This window comes from Schistocerca americana, chromosome 1 (genome assembly GCF_021461395.2).
Source record: "Schistocerca americana isolate TAMUIC-IGC-003095 chromosome 1, iqSchAmer2.1, whole genome shotgun sequence".
Lineage (NCBI taxonomy): Eukaryota > Metazoa > Arthropoda > Insecta > Orthoptera > Acrididae > Schistocerca > Schistocerca americana.
The window spans coordinates 632,986,326-633,007,590 of NC_060119.1; the positions used below are offsets into that span (position 1 = coordinate 632,986,326).

General features: G+C 42.9%; 1 protein-coding gene across 1 annotated transcript; it reads right to left on the reverse strand.

Moving 5' to 3' along the window:
* Positions 1–12,020: 12,020 nt before the first annotated feature.
* LOC124544614 lies at positions 12,021–17,268 on the reverse strand. The gene is made up of 3 exons (XM_047123216.1): positions 17,232–17,268; positions 13,067–13,414; positions 12,021–12,365 (listed from the first exon to the last, which is right to left on the reverse strand). The coding sequence occupies exons 1-3, from the start codon at positions 17,235–17,237 to the stop codon at positions 12,093–12,095; spliced, it is 627 nt and encodes a 208-aa protein (XP_046979172.1). The 5' UTR covers positions 17,238–17,268; the 3' UTR covers positions 12,021–12,092.
* Between the last annotated feature and the right edge of the window lie 3,997 nt (positions 17,269–21,265).

The following is a 21,265-nucleotide window of genomic DNA, read 5'->3' on the forward strand; positions in this document are numbered from 1 at the left end:
TGTGAGTACAAGAACACAAGTGTGAAGTAGAATGAATCGTATGTTTTGTTCCTCAGAAAGTGAAAGAAAGGCTACGAATGCAAATGTTTTTAAAAAATTATTTACGCCAAAGTTATTAATTAAGGGAATTCATGGATATCTATCTCTGTGCATACATTTATTACCCAAATATAATGCATGTACTCTTGTGTGAAACATTTCCATAACAATGCCTCATACACTGTAAGGTGAGAGTGCACTTGTAATTGAAATGTCTTTGAAAGAACTGCCACCAGAAAGTATCATAGAGAAATAAATAATTGTTGACTTGGCAGAACTGCATCTTGTAGTCCAAAAATTTGTTTTTTGCTAGTCGGTTATGGATATACTTAAAAATTTATTGTTGGGGGAGAGAGTGAGCTACTAATTGCCTATGGGAACAGCAATGTATCAGGAAAACTACTTCCAGTAATGTGCCAAATCTTGGAACTTCAACATCCAATTTGTTTTCGCTGATGCTGTTCTGCTGACACTATATTATTTAATCACAATTTAACTGTTTTCGTTTTAATCAGTACATCTGATACCAACTCTACAGCAGCAATCCCAAAGAATGTTGTATACTAATTTCCAATAATTTTTACTTGTTATAATCCTTTATTTTTAGGTGATGGGTCTGTGTACTGAGCTATATTTCTAAATTTAATATACGTGGATTACAACGATGTTGCACATCAGCAGGACAAGTCAAGCTAACAAGCTATTCGTTTGTGCACTCCCAATACAAATAGCACTATATACAAATCATCGGTACGAATTTAACATGCTGTAGCTGCACCACAGTTAAAGATAGGAAAGTTAGATATGGTGCAACATTTCTGAACGCCCAAGTTGCATCCATGCGCGAGTCTGTTGACAGTAAATTATGCTGACCATCGGCTGCAAAGTAGAATGGAGGTCACAGGGCCGTCGACCCACTAAAAAGCATAAACGCAGCGGTTTGCATGGCACAAGTTACAGGCAGAACGGCCCACTGGAGCAACTTAGGTGTGGTGAGTACATGACTTGGAGCACCATGTTAGCAAAAAAGGGCGCACAGCCAAGTATAAATAGGTGATAACGAGAGTGATTCAAGTGTGGCAGCTCTCCTGGACGACGGGGCGTGTCACACCACCAGCTACACGCAGCAGCAGATAGGGCGAAAGAGTTCCAGTCCACATTGGATCGCTGGTTCAATCCTCTGAGATCGACACGGTGTCTGTCCATAGACAGCCAGCCAGCGGCGGACAACTCTTTTTCTCATTACAATGGGCAGTCGTCTTGGCTCCCAATGCACACTGGAGACGCCCCGAGGCGAGTGCCACAGATTCGTTCGCCGGATCCCAGGCGTTTGTGGTCGCTAAGATCCCAGCTTCGCCAGCGAGGAAGACCACAGCAGGCCGCTTGGTGGCTCCCAGCGAAACAGCGCTGAGTAAACAGGGAAGAAGACGGCAGAGTTAGCTTCCGGTGCAGGCCTGACGATGCGGCCCTACAAGGCCAACACATAGCACCACGTTGCACTGGGTCGCTGGGGGCTCAGCATTGTAGGACCCTGAAACGTGGACCGAGGTGAATGGGGCACTGTAGTGGAAACAAATAAATCATTTGGAAATCTTGAATGAGTCTTAATACAGTGGCTTCAACCTCTTCCCACTACATTTGGTAATCCTGATACATTCGGTGGCAGAAGTCACCACTACATTTGGTGTCAGAATAGCGGACATCGTCTGTGCAGTACAACGTTTGAGCCCACCACCTAAATTACAGTCACAAGATGTGGTGAGTTTTGAACAGTTTTCTTTTGAGTATTGGACGTTTTTTTTCCTTTTTGTGTTTTGAGTATGTCCTTCAGGAACCACATTGTAGATGTTTTGCATAGGCCTATATTTAATTTTTTTGTCAGAATAAGTGTCAGGGAATTTGGGACAGTCAGGTGTATTATTGTATTCATCTGGGTATGATGATACTGAGGTGTGTGGAGTTGGGTTATCATTGTACTTAAATGTTTCGTTTCCAAGCTAACTAGGAGTGAAAGCAACACAATGGCAGAGGCAAGGTCGCAAGCTGTGTCGGAACCAGAAGTGGTGCGGATTTTGATGGAAATGTTAGCAAATTTGACAGCGGACAGTATGCAGTTGAGAAGTGAATTAACATCTAGAAGGGAGAGGGAAACCGCATCTGATATGTCGTTGTTGCCTAGGGTGCAGGAGATTGATACAGGTGCCACGAGTTTGATTATTCTGTTTTCTGGCAAGGCGTTTGAGGATGTGTGTTCGTTTGTGGAGGACTTGGACATTTCAGCTTTGTTTAATGGTTGGTCTGATAAAAGATATAAAAGAGCGTATGGCACTGGTGGCCGGGAGACTCCTCGTGTGGCGGTTCGCCTGGCCCGCCAAAAGTTCTTCAACGCGAGGGAATGACATTGAATTGATGATGAAAGACACACATCACCCAGTCTTCTCGAAGCAGAGAAAATCGCTGAGCCCGCCGGGAATCGAACCCAGGCCCCCGTGCGCGGGAAGCGAGAACGCTACCGCAAGACCACGAGCCGCGAACGTTCGTCTTATGAACAGTTGTTACAAGTAGCCAAGGTTTGATTAATGGCTCAAGCGAAGACACATGTAAGGTGTTCTGAGGCCTTAAGGAAGGTAGGACAGATTAAGCAATTGAAATGGCTCTGAGCACTTTGGGACTCAACATCTGTGGTCATCAGTCCCCTAGAACTTAGAACTACTTAAACCTAACGAACCTAAGGACATCACACACATCCATGCCCAAGGCAGGATTCGAACCTGCGACCGTAGCAGTCGCACGGTTCCGGAATGCGTGCCTAGAACCGCTAGACCGCCGCGGCAGCAAGCAATTGAAGGAGGGGTTTTTACAACAGTACAAGAAACAGAATAGCACTCAGTACTTTAGCGAGAGGTTGAGCATATATGGCGAAAAGTGCCTGAAGGGAATCTGAAAGATTTGTATTCGCCCATTCAGCAGGCAATTCAGTGAGAGGAAACAGACGTTGCAACAGGGGTATGCAAGAGACAAAGAGCGTTTACAGCAGGTGTGAAATGTTTTTAAGTGTGGTCATACGGAAAATGTGGAGAGGCACTATACACAGCCACCAAGGAATAGAGGAAGGTGGGGGGGGGGGGGGAATCAGCAGCGTGGTGGATGGAGAATTAGAGCCAGGAGAGGTGGACAAGCGTTAAACAGCCGAGGCGGTCCAAGACCCACCTAAGGGAGCTGCCATTTAATTTCAGTGCTACGAATACGTATGCACAGGTGGAATGTTAAGTGGTAGGATCCACAGGAACTAAAAAGTTTAAGATTTTGTTGGACACAGGAGTGCAAGTGTCAGTGGCTACTAGGAATATAATGGGACGTAGGAAGCTAGACCTAGCACGTTATAGGTTGCGTGGAGTGGGGGATACGGTGGTCATGCCTTTGGGGTCTAATAGATTAAGTCTGATTTAATGCATGCATGAAGGTAGTACCATGGGTAAGCGAAGGCTACGACATTATCCTAGGAGTGGATTTCTTGCATCAACATCACGCCAAAATTGACCTTGGACGACGAACTGTGGAACTTGGTGGAATGTTATTTCAGCTAGGGGAAACTGTTGTCAATGCAGAGCTGTCCCTAGGTCCGTTCAACGTAGTGGACAAACCAGCTGAAACGCGTTCATTAGCATTGAGGCTTAATTCGCATGAGTGGGTGTCTAGTGGCACCGGGAAGTCGCTTTGGGTAAATGTGAAGTCGAATCTACCCGTGGGTAAAGTATGTGTCATTGAACCATTGCAGGATAATGAAGTTTTGGGTCCATTCGGTTGTTTCGTGAAACAGAAGGGATCGACATGGGAGTAGTTACCGTGAACTTTGATAATTTTAGAGATGTAGACGCGAATTTGAGGAAAGAAGTCTTAGTAGCAAATTTGAATGTGCCAGATGACGGAGACTGATGGTCGAGAGGTAGGCGAAGTGATCAACCACTAACTGCCAATAGAACTGCATTGCGTGACGAAATTTAGCATTTGAAAGGAGGAGAAGGATAGCGTATGGAAGATTTATTGTGGGAATTAAAGGACTTGTTTCATCCACAAGGGCCATTACCCGAACTCCATTAGTTCAACATAGGATACCAATAGGAAATGTAGCAACTGCTTACCGTAAACCATACAGAATACCGAGGTAATCGCAGCCGACTTTGGAGGATTTCATTGATAAGCAGCTTCGGACGGTATTATAAAGCATAGTAATAGTTGCTAGGGAGCGGGCATTGTCGTTGTGCCTAAATAATCTATGGATGGAACTAAGAAATACAGGTTCTGTTGTGACTACCGATACCTCAACAATAAGACAGTACCGGACGCATACCCCATTCCAAACATATCGGAGACACTGGATCACTTAGGACAGCGACAGTACCTTTCTATGATGGATTTGACAAGAGGTTATCATCCGTTGGAGGTGGCTCCAAAAATCTTCCAAATACAGCTTTCTCTACACCAGGAGACCATTACCAGTATATTGGAATGCCATTCGGTTTAAAAGTTCTCTTTCCACATTTCTGAGGTGGCTAGACCGTGTCTTGAGGGGTTTGAAACCACGTCAGTGTCTGATCTATTTAGATGACTTTATAGTGTCTTCAAGGAGTATGGATCAACATAGACAGCGGTTAAGGGAAGTATTTATGAAGATAAGAGCCGGTAATTTGACGTTGAGTCTGAATAAGTGTCATTTTTCATTAGAAAAAGTGAAATATTGGGTCATAATATCACTAAGGACGGAATGCAAACAGATCCGAGGTTGGTACAGGCTGTAAGGGATTTTCGGGAACCGAAAACAGTTAAAGAAGTGCAGTCACTCTTTGAAATTTGCAATTTCTATCGAAGTTCGTGAAGGGTTTTACAGATTTAGCACAGCCGTTGCGATTGTTACGGAAGGGTGTGAAATGTGAGTGGTCAGAAGAGTGTCAGAAGGCGTTTGACAAACTGAAAGAACTGTTAACATCAAGTCAGGTTCATATGTTTCCAGGTTTTGAAAAAGAGTTTATACTAGCCATGGGATGCATCGAATCGAGGATTGGGGTTTGCTCTTAGTCAGGAAACTGATGGGAAAGAACATCCTGCAGTCCATGCGTCTAGGCAGTTGAATGCAGCAGAGACGAATTACTCAACAACTGAGAGGGAGATAGCGTAATCTATGGAATCACATATTTTAAATAATATTTATGTGGGAGAATATTTCTGGTAGTGACAGATCATGCTGCATTGAAGGGGTTGTTGAGGGTAAAGGATCCGTCCACTAGATTCGCTAGATGGGCTGTGAGGCTTATTGAATTCGACTACGAGGTGGTGCACAAGCCTGGGAAGCAGCACGGCAATGCGGATGCAATAAGTAGGAAGGTCGCAAAAGTAGCAGTCATAGGTTATGACCTAGCAGTATGGCAAGAGTTAGAGATCGCGAACAACGGTTGTAAATTGTATCGGACACTGCCACAATTTCTTATGTACGACAGTCTTCTGCGCAGGGAAATTAAGTTAGGGCCAAGGGTAGCAGCACAACGAAGTTGAGGGATGAGGTCTTAAAGGAAGCACATGATCACGTGTTATCTGGTCATGGAGGGTGTAGAGCGACGAATAGGAGAGTGACAGGCCGATGTGGCCGAGCGGTTCTAGGCACTTCAGTCTGGAACCGCGAGACAGCTACGGTCACAGGTTCGAATCCTGTGTCGGGCATGGATGTGTATGATCTTCTTAGGTTAGTTAGGTTTAAGTAGTTCTAAGTTCTATCGGACTGATGACCTCAGATGTTAAGTCCCATAGTGCTGAGAGCCGTTTGAACCAATAGGAGAGTGGCGGGGAGGTATTGGTGGAGAGGTAGGAAAGTAGACGTGGATCAATATGTCAAGAATTGTATACCATGTGCCCAGAGAGCAGGCTTGAGTCGGAAACACATACAGCTAAAACGATTACCGAAAGCAACATGCCCATTCCCTGTGCTGGGGAACGTTGTCTCAGGACCTTTTAGGTGGACAGCATAATGGAGCAGATTCGTTCTCACAATAATAGAACACCTTTCGAGGTACGTGCAGATGGTAGCTATGTCAAATCAACAGGCAGCAAAGGTCGCGCAAGCGTTAGTAAACAACTGGATTTAGAAGTTTGGTATACCTGCCCAGGGACCAACTTTATGTCGGATTTAATATAGGAACTGTGTAAATTGTTTGACATAAAGAAGTTGAGGTCGAGCGCATTGCATCCACAGGGCAACGGAAGGACAGAACGAGTACACAGAACAATTGGGAAGATGTTGAGTTTGTATGTGGATTCTCATCACCATCATTAGGATGAGTATTTTAAGCATATTGTATGCGCATACAATGCAAAAGTCCATACAAATACAGGTTTGTCTCCATATGAGGTAGTGTACATCCGAAAAATTCCGTCATCGTTTGATTTAGTGAGACTTTGGAAAGGAAGGACCGGTGAATGTGTACGTCAGTATGCAAGGACAATTCGGGATGTTTGAAAACAGGTGCAAAAGGTGAATTTAAAGGCTTTGGAAAGTCAGGAAGACGCATTAAAGCGGAAAGGAAGTATACCGCAGTGTAGAGTGGGACAATGGGTTATAATGTCCAGCCCATATACACAAAAAGAGAAAAAGAAGGTATTGAGGGCCATACCAAATTGTTGAAACCACATCTCCCATTAATGTTAGTCGTCAGCTGCCAACTAGAACAACTTTAGTACACATTGGGCACTTACGGCCATTTGAGGGTTGCCGGATGTGAATCTAGGCGTGTCACAGGTAGGAAAGAGGAAGAAAGAGAGAGTGAAGCGAGGTGTTAAGCACAGAGAAAACCAGGAAGATAGAGTACAGCATGAACTACCGTATGCTTTGCGATACAGAAAGTAGTAGATTATTGGTAGTTTTTGTTGTTTTCTCGTCATGTATAACTCGGTTTGCATAGATTAACTAGGCATTGTATTTTATATGTGTTTTCGAGTATTGTGAGACTGCTAGGGGTAGCAGTCTTTTTGAAGAGCGATAGAGGGTGATGATTATCCCTGTCCTCATATCACTGAAAAGGGAAGTGTAGCGTCTGACGTATGTGGACTGTTGATGGAGGAGAAATCAAAATCAGTTCTGGAGAAATAAATGCGTCAGAGTAAATTTTGTGCTGAAAGATGTCAGATTCGTACGATTTCTTGTTTAAATTTTTAGTTATCGACAGTGTTGGTTCAGGAATGTCGTGTTTATTGTACCAGTGCGTACAATGTAAATTTAAGGATAAAAGTAGTTACACAATCAGTGTTGGGTTTGGAACAAAAATAGTGAATGACGGAGGAAAACCTGAGAAACTACAAATATGGGACACATTCACGGTGCAGTTATTTTTAGCCAGGGGAAAAGGAATAGACTCCCCAAGGGACAATGTGAATCCAAAGTGAGCTTGCAGCGGGTCGGGAAGCATTGGATCTTCTCCACCTACGAGAATTTGGTGATAGTTGCAAGTTGTTTTGAGCGGGGAGTGTTTACAGAAGCGAAACCTATAGAGCTCGAGGGGAACGGAATTTTAATCAATGGAGCTAAGTTTTACAGAAAAGGAACAACCTTCCACGTGCCAGCGTCCATTTCAGGAGTCACGCATTCGAATGTTGCGCATCACTGCTGTACTGATCAAAACCCACTCTAGAGTTTTTGCCAAGTCAGAATATGACCTCGTTAAATCAAACTGTAGAGCCAGGTCGGTTGAGATCCGTAAACTAATTCATTTTAGAGCAAGAGGGGTGCATATCAGCCCAATAGCTTGTGCAACATGTCACTCAGTATAGGGAAAGACAATGGCAAACATCGATCACTTGAAGCACCTCTGTGCCAAGTGTCATCGGAGCGCAGGCCGGAGAGGCCGAGCAGTTCTAGGCGCTACAGTCTGGAAACGTGCAACCGCTACCGTCGCAGGTTTGAATCCTGCCTCGGTCATTGATGTGTGTGATGTCCTTAGGTTAGTTAGGTTTAAGTTGTTCTATGTTCTAGGGGACTGATGACCTCGGAAGTTAAGTCCCATAGTGCTCAGAGCCATTTGAAACATTTGTCATCGCAGCCTTAACTTTGTTATGTGTTGTTTTCAAATGGTTCAAATGGTTCTGAGCACTATGCGACTTAACTTCTGAGGTCATCAGTCGCCTATAACTCAGAACTAATTAAACCTAACTAACCTAAGGACATCACACACATCCATGCCCGAGGCAGGATTCGAACCTGCGACCGTAGCGGTCACGCGGTTCCAGACTGAAGCGCCTTTAACCGCACGGCCACACCGACCGGCTATGTGTTGTTTTCTTTCTGATCAGGCGGAGATCTAATTCCAAGAGGGAACCAAGGGTAGTCCAAGTCCCAGTGGATTTGATACCGAGGGCGTGAGTCGAGTAGTTAAGTGGTTGATCGTGCAGTGGTCGTCGAGTAAGGAATTTTTATGCTTAGTTTCAGGTCATGGTTTTAAGGGGCGCTGGACTACATTTAAGTTTTACAATAGTAAGGAAATATTTCTTGGGTGCCGACCCAAACAATTTAAGAGCTAGTTAATGGTCGACCCTGGATCGGGTCTCTCCAAAGAGAGGAATAATGTAGTGCCACCACAGTTCAAGATAAGGAAGTTAGATTTGTTGCAACATTTCTAAGTGCACTTTCCGCCCTACTTTCCACATATCGAGTGATAATGTGGCAAAGATAATCTCTGTGAAGATACATGTATTTCATCTATGCACTAAAGCGAGAAGGTAGTTCAGCGCGGACTGCATTATGCTTTTAAGTACTGAATTTGCGATCACTTTAGTAAATTGCAGTCCGTCAATTCACTATAATAAATCGGATGACTGAAAGTAGCTTCCTCCAATAAGACATTTATGCGTACATTGTCTGATTCTGATGGGTACTATGTTTCCCAACACTTATTGTTCTCTTTTGACAGATGTGAGAACCACCGAGAAGAGCATAAAAAGAACTGGACAGAGGTAATAGTACAGCTCTACCTCTAAGTTCACCGAAGCTAACCGGCTACACTCCACGTTGCTGAAGTCCTCATCCAGTTCCTGTAGAAACTGTACTACGAATTCTAGAGTATCCGATTAGTCTGCCATACCCCCGCTACCTGTGACATACTGCTATTGAGAATCCTTTCAGATTACCTATTCTGCATACTTATGCTGTCTTTGTACTGTATTTACTGACATACGATAAATTAAGGAATTCGCTGATGGTTTTGGAGGCAAAACCAATGGGAGTTTTTCAAGAAGTTTATTACAGCCCAGCGTTGCTCTTCCATACTTGCAACTCTCACATCATATGCACTCTAAAACATCAAACGACTTCTTTAGTATGCACACTGGCCTGAGCAAACAGCTTCGTCTTGACTGCCAAGTTGTAGCTTTTCATACGAGCCACCGCCTGCATAGCGCGCCACGTTGTGTAATGAATTAGTTGGCCTCTACACCTCCAAATGCAGCATCTAAACGCTCAACGGTGTTCTCTCCTGACAATAATCGACTGACCACGTCACCCACAGTACCATTCTCGACTAGGTTCTTTCCAGCATAAACCGAAGGGAATGTACTGAATAGCAGTTACCCACCCACAGCCGTACTCTGCATTCCGCTGTGAACTTCAAGGCAGAGGGTATCCAGCATTGTGTTTCTATCTGTCGGGAAATTTATTACACTTAAACGACACATGCGTAGGCGACTGAGTACGGAATTGATATATAGTACACAGATCCTTCCAATCCTGTTTAATATTTCGTCAAAATCATGGATATGTATACTCTTCAATAGCGTAATAAGAGATTTAAAATCATCTTCACTTGTTTCTATTACTGTATATGGTTTAATTCTCAGAACGCCAATTCTCTTGATTGGTTGGACATTAGGTTCAACTGGTTCCTAACCGACGTATGTAAATATATTATCTTTTTCAGTGAGTACTGTTGTGCATCTTCATCCTTCCTAACCTTAGATTCACATTCAAGACGCCATATTAAATCCCCACTTACCTTCTCGGCCAGTGGTTTTCTGTACGACTGATCAAGTGCGGTATTCCGCTGAATCATATTGGGGATTTAGCGTTGCAATCATGTGTTTCAACAATTTATCAAAATATCGTTATTTAAACAACACCATCATACAAGTTAACCTAAATTTCTTTTTATTACCTTATTAACTATAATACTCGTTGGAATTAACGTGTGTGTAGCTACGGAGCACGTCTTGCGATTGAAAACTTATATTCCAAACTGAATCAGTTCCGTAAGTGAAGGTGTTCAGTAGCTGCAAGTGCCAATTATCAATTTAAGCTCGTTTACGAACAAATGTAAGGATTCAAGAGGTTGATATCATCAATAATATGCAGTTGAAGCCCTAGGACTGGTACAATGCAGTTCTTCAGTGTAACTTGTCTGTACTGTTTACTGTCCACATTTCATTTCTGTACAAGCCTACATTCCAAACACTTTCAGAGATGACTATCCCTGCTATTAAATTTTATATTTCTTCTTGAAGAGATCGTTCGCCAGAATCTCATTACTTGCCTTTGTATGGAGTCTGTATCCTATCTAATCTGCTACCACATTATTTTGCTAACTGAATAGTAAAGTTCATCTACACCTTTAGCATCTAATTTCGTAATCCATTCCGCAGCATCACTTGCAGCTCAGCTTTATTCGCTTCGACTAAGGTCTCCCATTACTTTGTCAACCTCTTTTCTCTCAGTATTGTATTTCCATCTTGTAATCTACTTCCTCTTTCATTTCCACAATATTACCTTCGTGTTTTTATCTTTTATACAGGTGTCCTATTTATACTATCCTTGCACTGCTCAGCGCTAGTTTGCCATATGAGTTCTTAATATTGACAATACTGTTTCTCTTCTCTTCGATATTTAATTTTCATATATATTTTCATATATATGTTTCTATAGACATCCACATATGTACAGGTTTACATCTCCTCTAATTATTCCTGCATTGCCCCTATGTACTTTTCTTACTTTTTAGACAGTTTTGGTTGTTTCATTTCCTACTTTTATATATTTTCACCTATCGTCAACCAAAATGAGTATCTCATATGTTACACACACATTACAAGTAATCCTGGCCTCTTTACCTGCTTGACACTCTGCATGTATCAAAGCTACCAATTTCCTGTAATCCCATCCCATCTTTTATTCAATACTTGTCGAATGCTGCCTTGAAAATTAGCAACAACCATTTGTTATTTCAGTTTACAAGTCCCACCTACTTAATGATATACTTTTCCTTACAGTTCATAATGAGTAAGTTATGGCCAGATTCAGTGTCTGCTTTTGAAGCTATTTTCCACTTCAGAGTTTGATTTCATCTACACTTATTTCGTTACTTCCCGAAATTTTCTCGTTACTCCATGTGTAGAGCCTTCCAAGATTTTTAAATAAAGTATTTTGGAGTTATTATACTGTGCGCTGTACAGTGCTATACCAGTTGCCTTTCCAATTCATTTCTTACTGTCAGACCATGTTGTTCTACATCTCCTTTTTATTCGTTACTGTATAATATCAGTACTGAATGAAAATTTCAGTTTTCCTCTACAAGAGCAGAATAACTACTTATATGTTATTATTCATTTTTTAAATTGCTTTATCGTAAAAAAATTGTTCATACTTACAAAATAATATTTTTACATGTTTCCATCAAATGGATGTTTCAGTTGTTCTACATAGTCAGGTAACTAGTGGGTGGCCTACACAGTTGGAGACACTGCACACTCCCTTTTTGACAGGTGGTATGTTACATTTGCAGCATGTAACAACTGCAATTACCATTGCAGGACCATATTCTTTGGAAGGCAAAGCACAGATAACATGGCTTATTAATTAAAAACTTTGCAGCTGGTAAAAAAACATTTAATATAAATTGCAGATCTTAGAACAGTAATCAACAACAAACGAATATATTAAAACAAGTATTGGTATCAAGTGATTTGCCTGACATGGTTATCACTTGAAAACGATGTCATGTTGTAAAATTACGATACATGAGAGAAGCCTAGTTGATGCGCACAAGCTCTGGTTGTTTGTAAGAGTAGATGGGAGCGCCGGCAGGATGCAGGTCCTGGTACTGGAAGCGTGCCAGGTAGCCGGGGGTGAGCGCTGGCTGCTGCAGGGCAGACAGTTCACTGGAGGCGGCGCGCTGCTGCTGGGGGGCGGGGGAGGCGGGGGCGGGACCGTGGGCGTAGGCGATGCGCTGCAGGCGGCCGTCTGGCTGCAGCACGTAGTACACGCCGCTCTCCTCCGCCTCACGCAGCTCCTCCTTGCCGTACTGTCAGCAAAAGAAACAACGTTATTGTAAGGTGACAGGATTAAGAACCAAATGTACACTACATTCAGAACGTTGTTGTCCATAGCTGTTTGACGATTATGTAGTGAATTTCAAATTTGTTGAGCATTTCATTTCTGGTCAGCGGTTACAAAGAGGTCACTAACTGGAATGGACTATTTCATTGTTGCATGAAAAAAAAAGTCTACACCTTGTTTTATTGATTTGTTATGACCTGTTTCGACCGAATAGGAAACCAGGAAATCATGAGGTGGTCGGCCACTGCAAGGATGTGCACTAGCTGAAATCAGTGATATCAACAACCACATATTTTAGTTTTAAATCTCAAGGTGTGCCTGTTCGACAGAAACCAGTCATATGGAACGTTATATAGGCTGCCGAGTTCTATGCCTACATTTACGTTTACAGTCAAACTGTCTTTTATCTTTTATTCGCGATCTTTGTGCGAAACGTGCGCTGGAGGCAGCAGAATCGTTCTACAATCAACCACAAATGCCAACTCTCTGAATGCTCTCAATCGTGTTTCACGCATGGAACGTCCTCTTGCCTCTAGCGATCTCTAATTGAATACACGGAACATTTTCATAATACTCCAATGTGGATCTGATGTAAATTTAACACAAAGTTGATTGCTGAAAATTTAATGCAGTTCGGTTGCATTGTCCTTGTCCTAATATACTTACGTTGTAAGGAGCCTCAGTAGTGGTGGTGGCAGCCTCAGTGGTGGTGGGGGCGGAGGTCGTGAACGTAGGCAGTTGGTAGGAATCTGTGAGGCGGGAGAAGTCCTGTGCAGGGATGAAGAACTGTGGGCGGAAGCTGGCTGCAGAAAATCCAGTGACTGGCTGTGGGGCCGCGAATGACGGCTGCGCCTGCGACTGGGCGAAGGCCTGTGGTTGCTGCTGCTGCTTCTGTTGCGCCTGGAGCCGCTGAGGCTGGCCCGGCAGCTGGCGGGAGGGCGCGCCGTAGCTGGTGGAGGGCGCTTCGCCCGCGGCCATCGCCGCCAGCGACGCCAAGGCGAATACCAGTAGGACCTGCAGAAGGAGATGGTGAACTGGTAGTGACCAGCTAGGACTTTTGTATAAGTGGCAGTCAGATGAAAACTTCTGTGCGCCCACCCCCATATTGCCAAGGTTGTTTCGACTATGCCGGGAACCCCATCACAATCTCCGTAGATTCCATATGCCCCCCCCCCTTCACCCATGTCACTTACATACTTCTGGAGCCATGGAGAAAGACAAGCGTGGCTGCTGATTTGCTTCGGACGTAGTGGTGCATGCCAAGGAACGGTCCTGTTTCCGTATGCAAGTGTATACTTTTATTCGTGAAGGCACTGCCTCTGCTGTCTCACAGAGGGACAAGTTTATTAACATTTACGGGGATTACTTTTCAGACAATAAAGAGTTTTCTTTGTTTATCGCTCCTGTCTCAGTTTCATTTGACTGCCCATTATGCAGATTAGTTTAAAACCGTACAGTGCCTCATACTACTTTTCCTAAAGAGTACGTTATCTTGATTAGTGTTTAGAGACCAATTTCTGCAAGCGATTATCCAGGTCAAAAATGAATGTATGACTCATTTCTGTTGATATTATTAATGTTTTTCTAATGACAGACATTTTGAAAGTAATTGAAAATATTCAGATACACCTGTATGAAAATATCATTCAGTGTTTTGGAACAATTACAGATAACCCCTCTATAAGAGAATGGTTAGCACAGATTAGGTAGTTGGTCACAATTAAACTATGTTAATCCTAGTGATTATTGTTGATTGAACGTCTTCAGTCGTAACATAGTTTTCGTAAAAAGGTGTTTTATGTTAATTACACATTTAATCAGTCTTGTTTAAATATAACTGACGTACTGATTCCTTTGCACAAATTCTACGTATTCTTGAGAGCGGTTTTCGAATGTTCTCATACAAGGAAGTTACTACATCTGTATGCAATGGCCGGCCTAAGTGGCCGAGCTGTTCTAGGCGCGACAGTCTAAAACCGCGCGACCGCTACGGTCGCAGGTTCGAATTCTGCCTCGGGCGTGGATGTGTGTGATGTCCTTAGGTTAGTTAGGTTTAAGTAGTTCTTAGTTCTAGGGGACTGATGACCACTGATATTGAGTCCCATAGTGCTCAGAGCTATTTGAACCATTTTCTTTGTATGCAATGATGCATCTGTATATAATGATGAAACAAATCTGTGTGTATGTGAATACAGCTTTTCTCGAATAAGGGTGAAAGAACGCTAAATGACAAGAGACCGGATGGACATCGACCCAAAACTCGAATCGGGACACATCACTGTAGACAGTCCTGCCCCAGTCAATGACATTCCAGAACGAAGTCGTGTCTGGAGGCCTCCCAGACTGCGGTGGGATACCAGCATCCCGACAACCATGGGTGATGATTTGACGTGTCATTTCTTTTCATAGGAGGACTCCTTTGGTTGACATCCGCGGCACCCCGATTTATTGGACTTCAGAAATGGCTCTGAGCACTATGGGACTTAATATCTGAGGCCATCAGTCCCCTAGAACTTAGAACTACTTAAGCCTAACTAACCTAAGGACATCACACACATCCATGCCCGAAGCAGGATTCAAACCTGCAAACGTCGCGGTCGAGCAGTTCCAGACTGAAGTGCCTAGAACCGCTCGGCCACTCCGTCCGGCCTATTGGCCTTCTTTGCGAGCCATCCTGGGGTTGCATTTCGGCAAGATAATGCAAACCCGAACACAGCGAGGGTTTCTACTGCTTGTCTTCGTCCTTGCCAAACTTTGTCATGACCATCATGGTCGCCAGATATCTCCCCACTTGAACCGAGCGAGGTGGCGCTGTGGTTAGCACACTGGACTCGCATTCGGGAGGACGACGGTTCAATCCCGTCTCCGGCCATCCTGATTTAGGTTTTCCGTGATTTCCCTAAATCGCTTCAGGCAAATGCCGGGATGGTTCCTTTGAAAGGGCACGGCCAATTTCCTTCCCTCACCCGATCTTGCGCTCCGTCTCTAATGACCTCGTTGTCGACGGGACGTTAAACACTAATCTCCTCCTTCTCCGCCTCCTCCTCCCCACTTGTGAAGCATTATTGGCAAAGTTTTCCAGTTACCACGAGATTTTGACGATCTAAAGCCCCAGTTTGTCAGAACTGGCACGATATTCCTCATGACGACACCCAACAACTCAGTGAATGCCAAGCCGAAAAACTGCTTACATAGGGACCAGAAGTGAACCAACGCGTTGCTGACTTGCTGAAATTGAGTCAAGCTCTTTCTCTTCAAGAAATCCATAAATTTTTTTCGTAAATTGTAAGTATTTGTTTATGTATTTTCCCTCTCATTCGGGCAAATACTCCGTGGTGAGTCATTTCATTTTTATCTTTTTTTAAGAGTGTAAGACGTGACACTATGCCGAAAGGATCTGCCGAGAATAGTCTCAAGTGACTCCGAAAAAATCACAAAAAATGTAGTTTGGTACGTCTGGATAACTAGTTTCTCCTTAGCTTCTAAATTACGTAAGTCATCTCGCTTCGTTCAGTGTTGTTGCTTTCGCAAACAGTAACTGACTGGTCCTACAATATAACCGTTTGTTTTAACGCAATTACGAAAATAGTCGACGATGAAAACAGCTTCGCATAACCTACTCCTCCCACCTCATTGAGGGATGTATGGTAAATATACACGCGATCACTACGAAGCACTGTTTTCTATCAAGACACCTGAACAGCCAATGAGACCTTTAATTATCTTGTACCCCTCTATGAAAGCTGTAAGCTAGTCATAGATGAAATTCATCTACGTCACACCGATTTTCGTTTACCCTCTCGGGACAAATTCCTAAAGTAATATTATGAACGTTCCACATGTTACATCGTAACCACTGGTACTATAATTTGTGTGTGTTAAGAACGATCTCAGTTGCTTTTTAGCTGTTTATTTTTCGTATCCTGCTTTTATGCGTCATTTGTGACATCACATAGTCGCAGACAATTATTATCCGATAAAGTTCGATGTCACATGTAGCTACTGAAACGGTTTTGACATGTGCCACAGAATTTCTTATATGCCTTAAGATGTCGATGAACGTGATAGGTGTAAAAATTTAAGCATATTTTGAAGAGCAGCTAAAATGGTACTTTACATATAGTTTAAAACTCACAAAACCTTTTTGTACAGAACTAATTACTAAAAATTGAAAATTAAGAACCATGAAACGTTTCGTGCAGTGACTTACCCAAAAATAATAAATTAAGGAAATTAGAGAAACATTTGACACTCCCTTGGATGATGCTCGAAATCACATACAGCCAATAGTATGGCGATTGATACTTTTAAGTTCAAAGTCTCATCAAATGTTTCACTAGCCTATTTTATCACGTACCTTCAGAAAAAATATTTCAGATAAGAATTGGTAGGTTACTCTAACTTTTTTTACTTTCAGATTTTGTTCAGGAACCATGTTTTGTACAACGCACAATGTCCTGAATTTAGTATTTAATCCGAAGGATGCCTTTTTGAAAGTTAAATATGAATCCGATAAAAGTTTTGTGTGCTAAATAACTGTGCATCGAAGAGTTGACCTTTTCGTCGCGACATTTACCTATCTTATTTGTCCGTTTCCCACTCTTCTTTTGGCTATGAAAGTTCTGACAAAATCCATTCTGTAGGTTCTAGGGCTTCTTCTTGTCACACCGTTCACGCATCTGACTAAAGGGTCCCAAAGACAAATGACATTCACAGCAAAGAAGAGATTACGAGTAATCCCGTCGACGAGGAGGCCATTACAGACAGGCATAGACCCGAACAATACAAATCTAGTGGAGGGAAATTATAATCGCCGAGACAGACGACTCACCTGCATGGCTGCTCGATGCACCTGTTGCGTCTGCTGGACTGGGTGAATGTGGTGCCGGTTACCAGCGCGGGGTGGCTTTATACGGAGCTGAGCTGCTTGGCGGCTCTGCCAACATGACGTCGCAGGTGAGCTCCCCGTTCGCGTCCGTCAGCGGTGAGTTGCGCAACCACGGGTCACGGCCACGATGCCCCACCCTCCTCGTTACCTCACGCTCTCTCTCTTCGCCGTGCTGCACATCAATACTATTGCTTGCACCTCACTGATTGTTAGCACTCCAGGCGTCTACATTGGCACTGGTACCAATACTTATTTTATAAGGCTCATCACCGTCAGAATGAACTCCGGTGTAAGCACGGATGTAGTCTTTCGCCCATGCTCTATAATCTGTACATCGAAGAAGCAATGACGGAAATAAATTAAATTTTTGAGAGTGAGATTAAAATTCAGAGTCAAAGGATATCAATTACAAGATTCACTGATGATATTGCTAACCTGATAATGAATTACGGTATCTACTGCATGGAATGAACAGTCTAATGAGTACAAAATACGGACTGAGAGTAAATCGAAGGAAGGCGATATTAACGAAAAGCAGCAGAAACTTAGCATCCGAAATGGAGATCACGAAGTAGACAGTTAACGTGATCTGCTAACTAGGCAGCAAAGCCGGCCAGTGTGGCCGAGCGGTTCTAGGCACTACAGTCTGGAACCGCGCGAACGCTACGGTCGCAGGTTCGAATCCTGCCTCGGGCATGGGTGTGTGTGATGTCCTTAGGTTAGTTAGGTGTAAGTATTTCTAAGTTCTAGGGGACTGATGACCTCAGAAGTTAAGTCCCATAGTGCTCAGAGCCATTTAAAATTTAGCCAGCAAAATAACCCATGACAGGCGGACCAAGGGGGCGGCATAAAGTGCAGACTAGCACTGCCAAAAATGACATTCGTGGCCAAGAGGAATTTCCTAGTATGAAACACAGGTCTTAATTTGGGGAAAAAATTTCTGAGAATATACGTCTGGAGGACAGCATCGTAGGCTACTGCAGTAAGACATGTGCAGTCGGAAAACCGAAACAGAAAAGAATAAAAGCATTTGAGATTTTGTACTACAGAAGATTGTTGAAAATTAGGTTGACTGATACGGTAAAGAGTGAGAAGGTTCTGCGCAGGATCCGTAAAGATAGGAATATATGGGAAACACTAACAAGAAGAAGTGATAGTATGATAAGACATCTGTTAAGACATCAGGGAGCTGAAGAGGATACATCCAGCAAATAGTAGAGACACAGGAACGAAAATCGTGGAGGGCTGCATCAAACCAATCAGAAAAAAGAAGGTGGAAAAACGATCATAACTTCCAATATAAACATTATTTGACTAGATCGCGACTTTATGAAAACATATCACTGGTTTCGATACGGCCGCAGACATCTTCAGATGGTAAAATGTCGTTACACAACGCAACATGTCCCATGTCGTACAATCAACAACTGAGTCATAATAACAGCATTCCATAAACTCGCGATCTAGACAAATAAAAATTGACAGTACTTATTTTATAAACTCAACGTAAGAAATATTTGAGTTCAACATCCCGAAGGTGTCTATTCACGGAAATCAGTTAATATCTGGATGAGGGTGGCGCAACCCCGAAAGCTAATCAAATGTCTCAAGTACTGTAATAATTCACTCAGTGGCCCGTTCGCTTATTAACGTATTGCAGTCTACGTATACAAAAGAAATGGTGTTGTCAGGTATGAATATAAACCGAATTGTTAGTTTTGTAAATCGTAGTAGAAAAGTAGTAAAAAGACTTCATGAAAGACGATCTAAAAATTGATAGAGAACTGCCTCTGGCAAATGGAGTAAAAGTTCGGGAGAAGTGTAGAAACGCCGAAGGCAATGCTCGCACAATGTCCTATCTTTGATGACAGGTTAAAGAAAGGCAACAGTATGCTCGCAATATTTGTTGCCTTAGAGAGACTTTTCGACAGTGTTGACTGAAATGCACTCTTTTAAATTGTAAAGAGTGTGGGTAATAAGAAGGGAGCGGAAATTTATCTACAACTTGTACAGAATCAACGCTGCAGTTATACGATTTCTAGATTATGAAATGGAAGCAGTAACTGATAAGTGAGTGTGACAAGATTGAGCCCGGTTAATTATATTCATTCTGTGCGCTGAGATAGATGCTAAGGAACCTAAGATCAAATTAGGAAAGGGAATTAATATATGGTAAGAGAACACAAAATTTTTGGAGTTGTTGAGGACATTGGAATCCTGCAAGAGACTGCAAAAGGCTAGAAAGATCAGTTAATCGAAATGAATAAAATTTTGAAAAGTGGTTATCTACAAAAGTAATACAAGTGCGAAAGTCTGTTGCCGAATTAAGTTAGGCGATGCCGGCGGAATTAGATTAGTAAATGAGACACTGAAAGTAGTAAATCAGGTTTGTCATTTAAGCAGCAAAGTAAATGATGATGATCAAATTATACATGATGTAAAATACAGAGGTCCGAAGTAGAAATGACATAAAATAGAGACTGGCAGAAGCTAGAAAATCGTACTAGAGAAAGAGAAATTTGTTCAAATTGAATGTAAAAGTAAATGTTAGGAATTCATTTCTTATTTGTTTCGATTATAGCTTTTTCTGGATATGAATTAGATTACGAAACAGTTCACACAAGGTATAGGTTTTTGAAATGTCTAGCTACTGGAGTCTACTGATAAATAATTAGGTGGGGTAAATCCTAATGCATTAAAGATTCGTGGATTAGTACTGTTTGGTGGCATAGTAATTTTGAATGAAGACCAAGATTTGAAAACTTTTTTTTTTTTTTTTGCTCTGTTACAACTCCCACTCTCCTAAATTGTTCCTATCAATAAAAACGTCAAGCGCAAAATTTGTTTCAACAGATAACTACAAGATGACCCTCATCGTCCATGAAATTTCGAATTCTTTTTGTGAGAATTATAAGGGAACGGGTGCAGTAGGCAAGCGATCGTTCACCCTCCAGCGCGGTACACATGTCTCCGTCACCGCTGATTCCGCATTTCCGGGTCGCTGCCCGCGCGAGTCAGCTAGCAACGCTGAATAAAAGTGGGTCTTTCTGTCGGCCGGGCGGCTGTTGTCGTCAGACACCCTGCTGCGTCGTCAGACACCGGGCTTCCGAGTTGCGTTCGGGCCAGTAGGCTGCGAGGACACTGGCCGCTTCTGAGTATGTATGTAACGAGTTTTTAATAAAAGTTAAATTAAATTATTCGACCGTGTTCAAATGCTGATCACCGGCTCGCCCTAAGACCCTCACGCCCACCCGCCATCATCTTGATCAATCAAATACTTATAAAATGGTGTCAGAAGTGGGATCCTCTGGAAATCCTTTCCTGCGGAGAGAAGAAAACCTACAGTCTTTCAATAGGGTATAGCGGTGATTGGCATTGTTCGCGAAGTTCGTGTTTCGTATCCGTACGTGGAAGCAGCACAAGGCAGATACCATCCTGCATCGGAGCACATCTCTGCAGACGATGCAACGGAACGAGACCCAGCACTTAAGGTGCCACTGCAGCAGATACAGGCTTTGCTTGGCGTGCATGCGATGCAGGATGATGCACTCGATTTTGTTGCGTGTGATACCATGTGCACTCGAGCAGCTACCTATGACGTTTTTAAGCAGACACTGGTGCAACGGTACAAAGGGAAGAAGACAGCAAGATTTTACAGGGAACAACTGCACAACATGCGGAGAATCTATTGAGCATTTTGCTGATAGCATTAGAAAAGTTAACGTATGAGCTCAGCCAGAACGATTCGCACAATGAGGAAAAATTGTTGAGGCAGGACAAAGGGCATTAGATACGTTTTTGAATGGGTTGCGGGGTGAAGTCGGTCGTACAGTCAGATTGGCACGTTGTGAGACATTTGAAGAAGCCCTACAGACGGCAGTTCGATTTGTGGAAGAGCTACAGAGACCTCAAATGGACCGCAAACAGGATCGGCGTGTGTTCGAAGCTTATTCGGGAACCAGTTATCGTGGGAACCG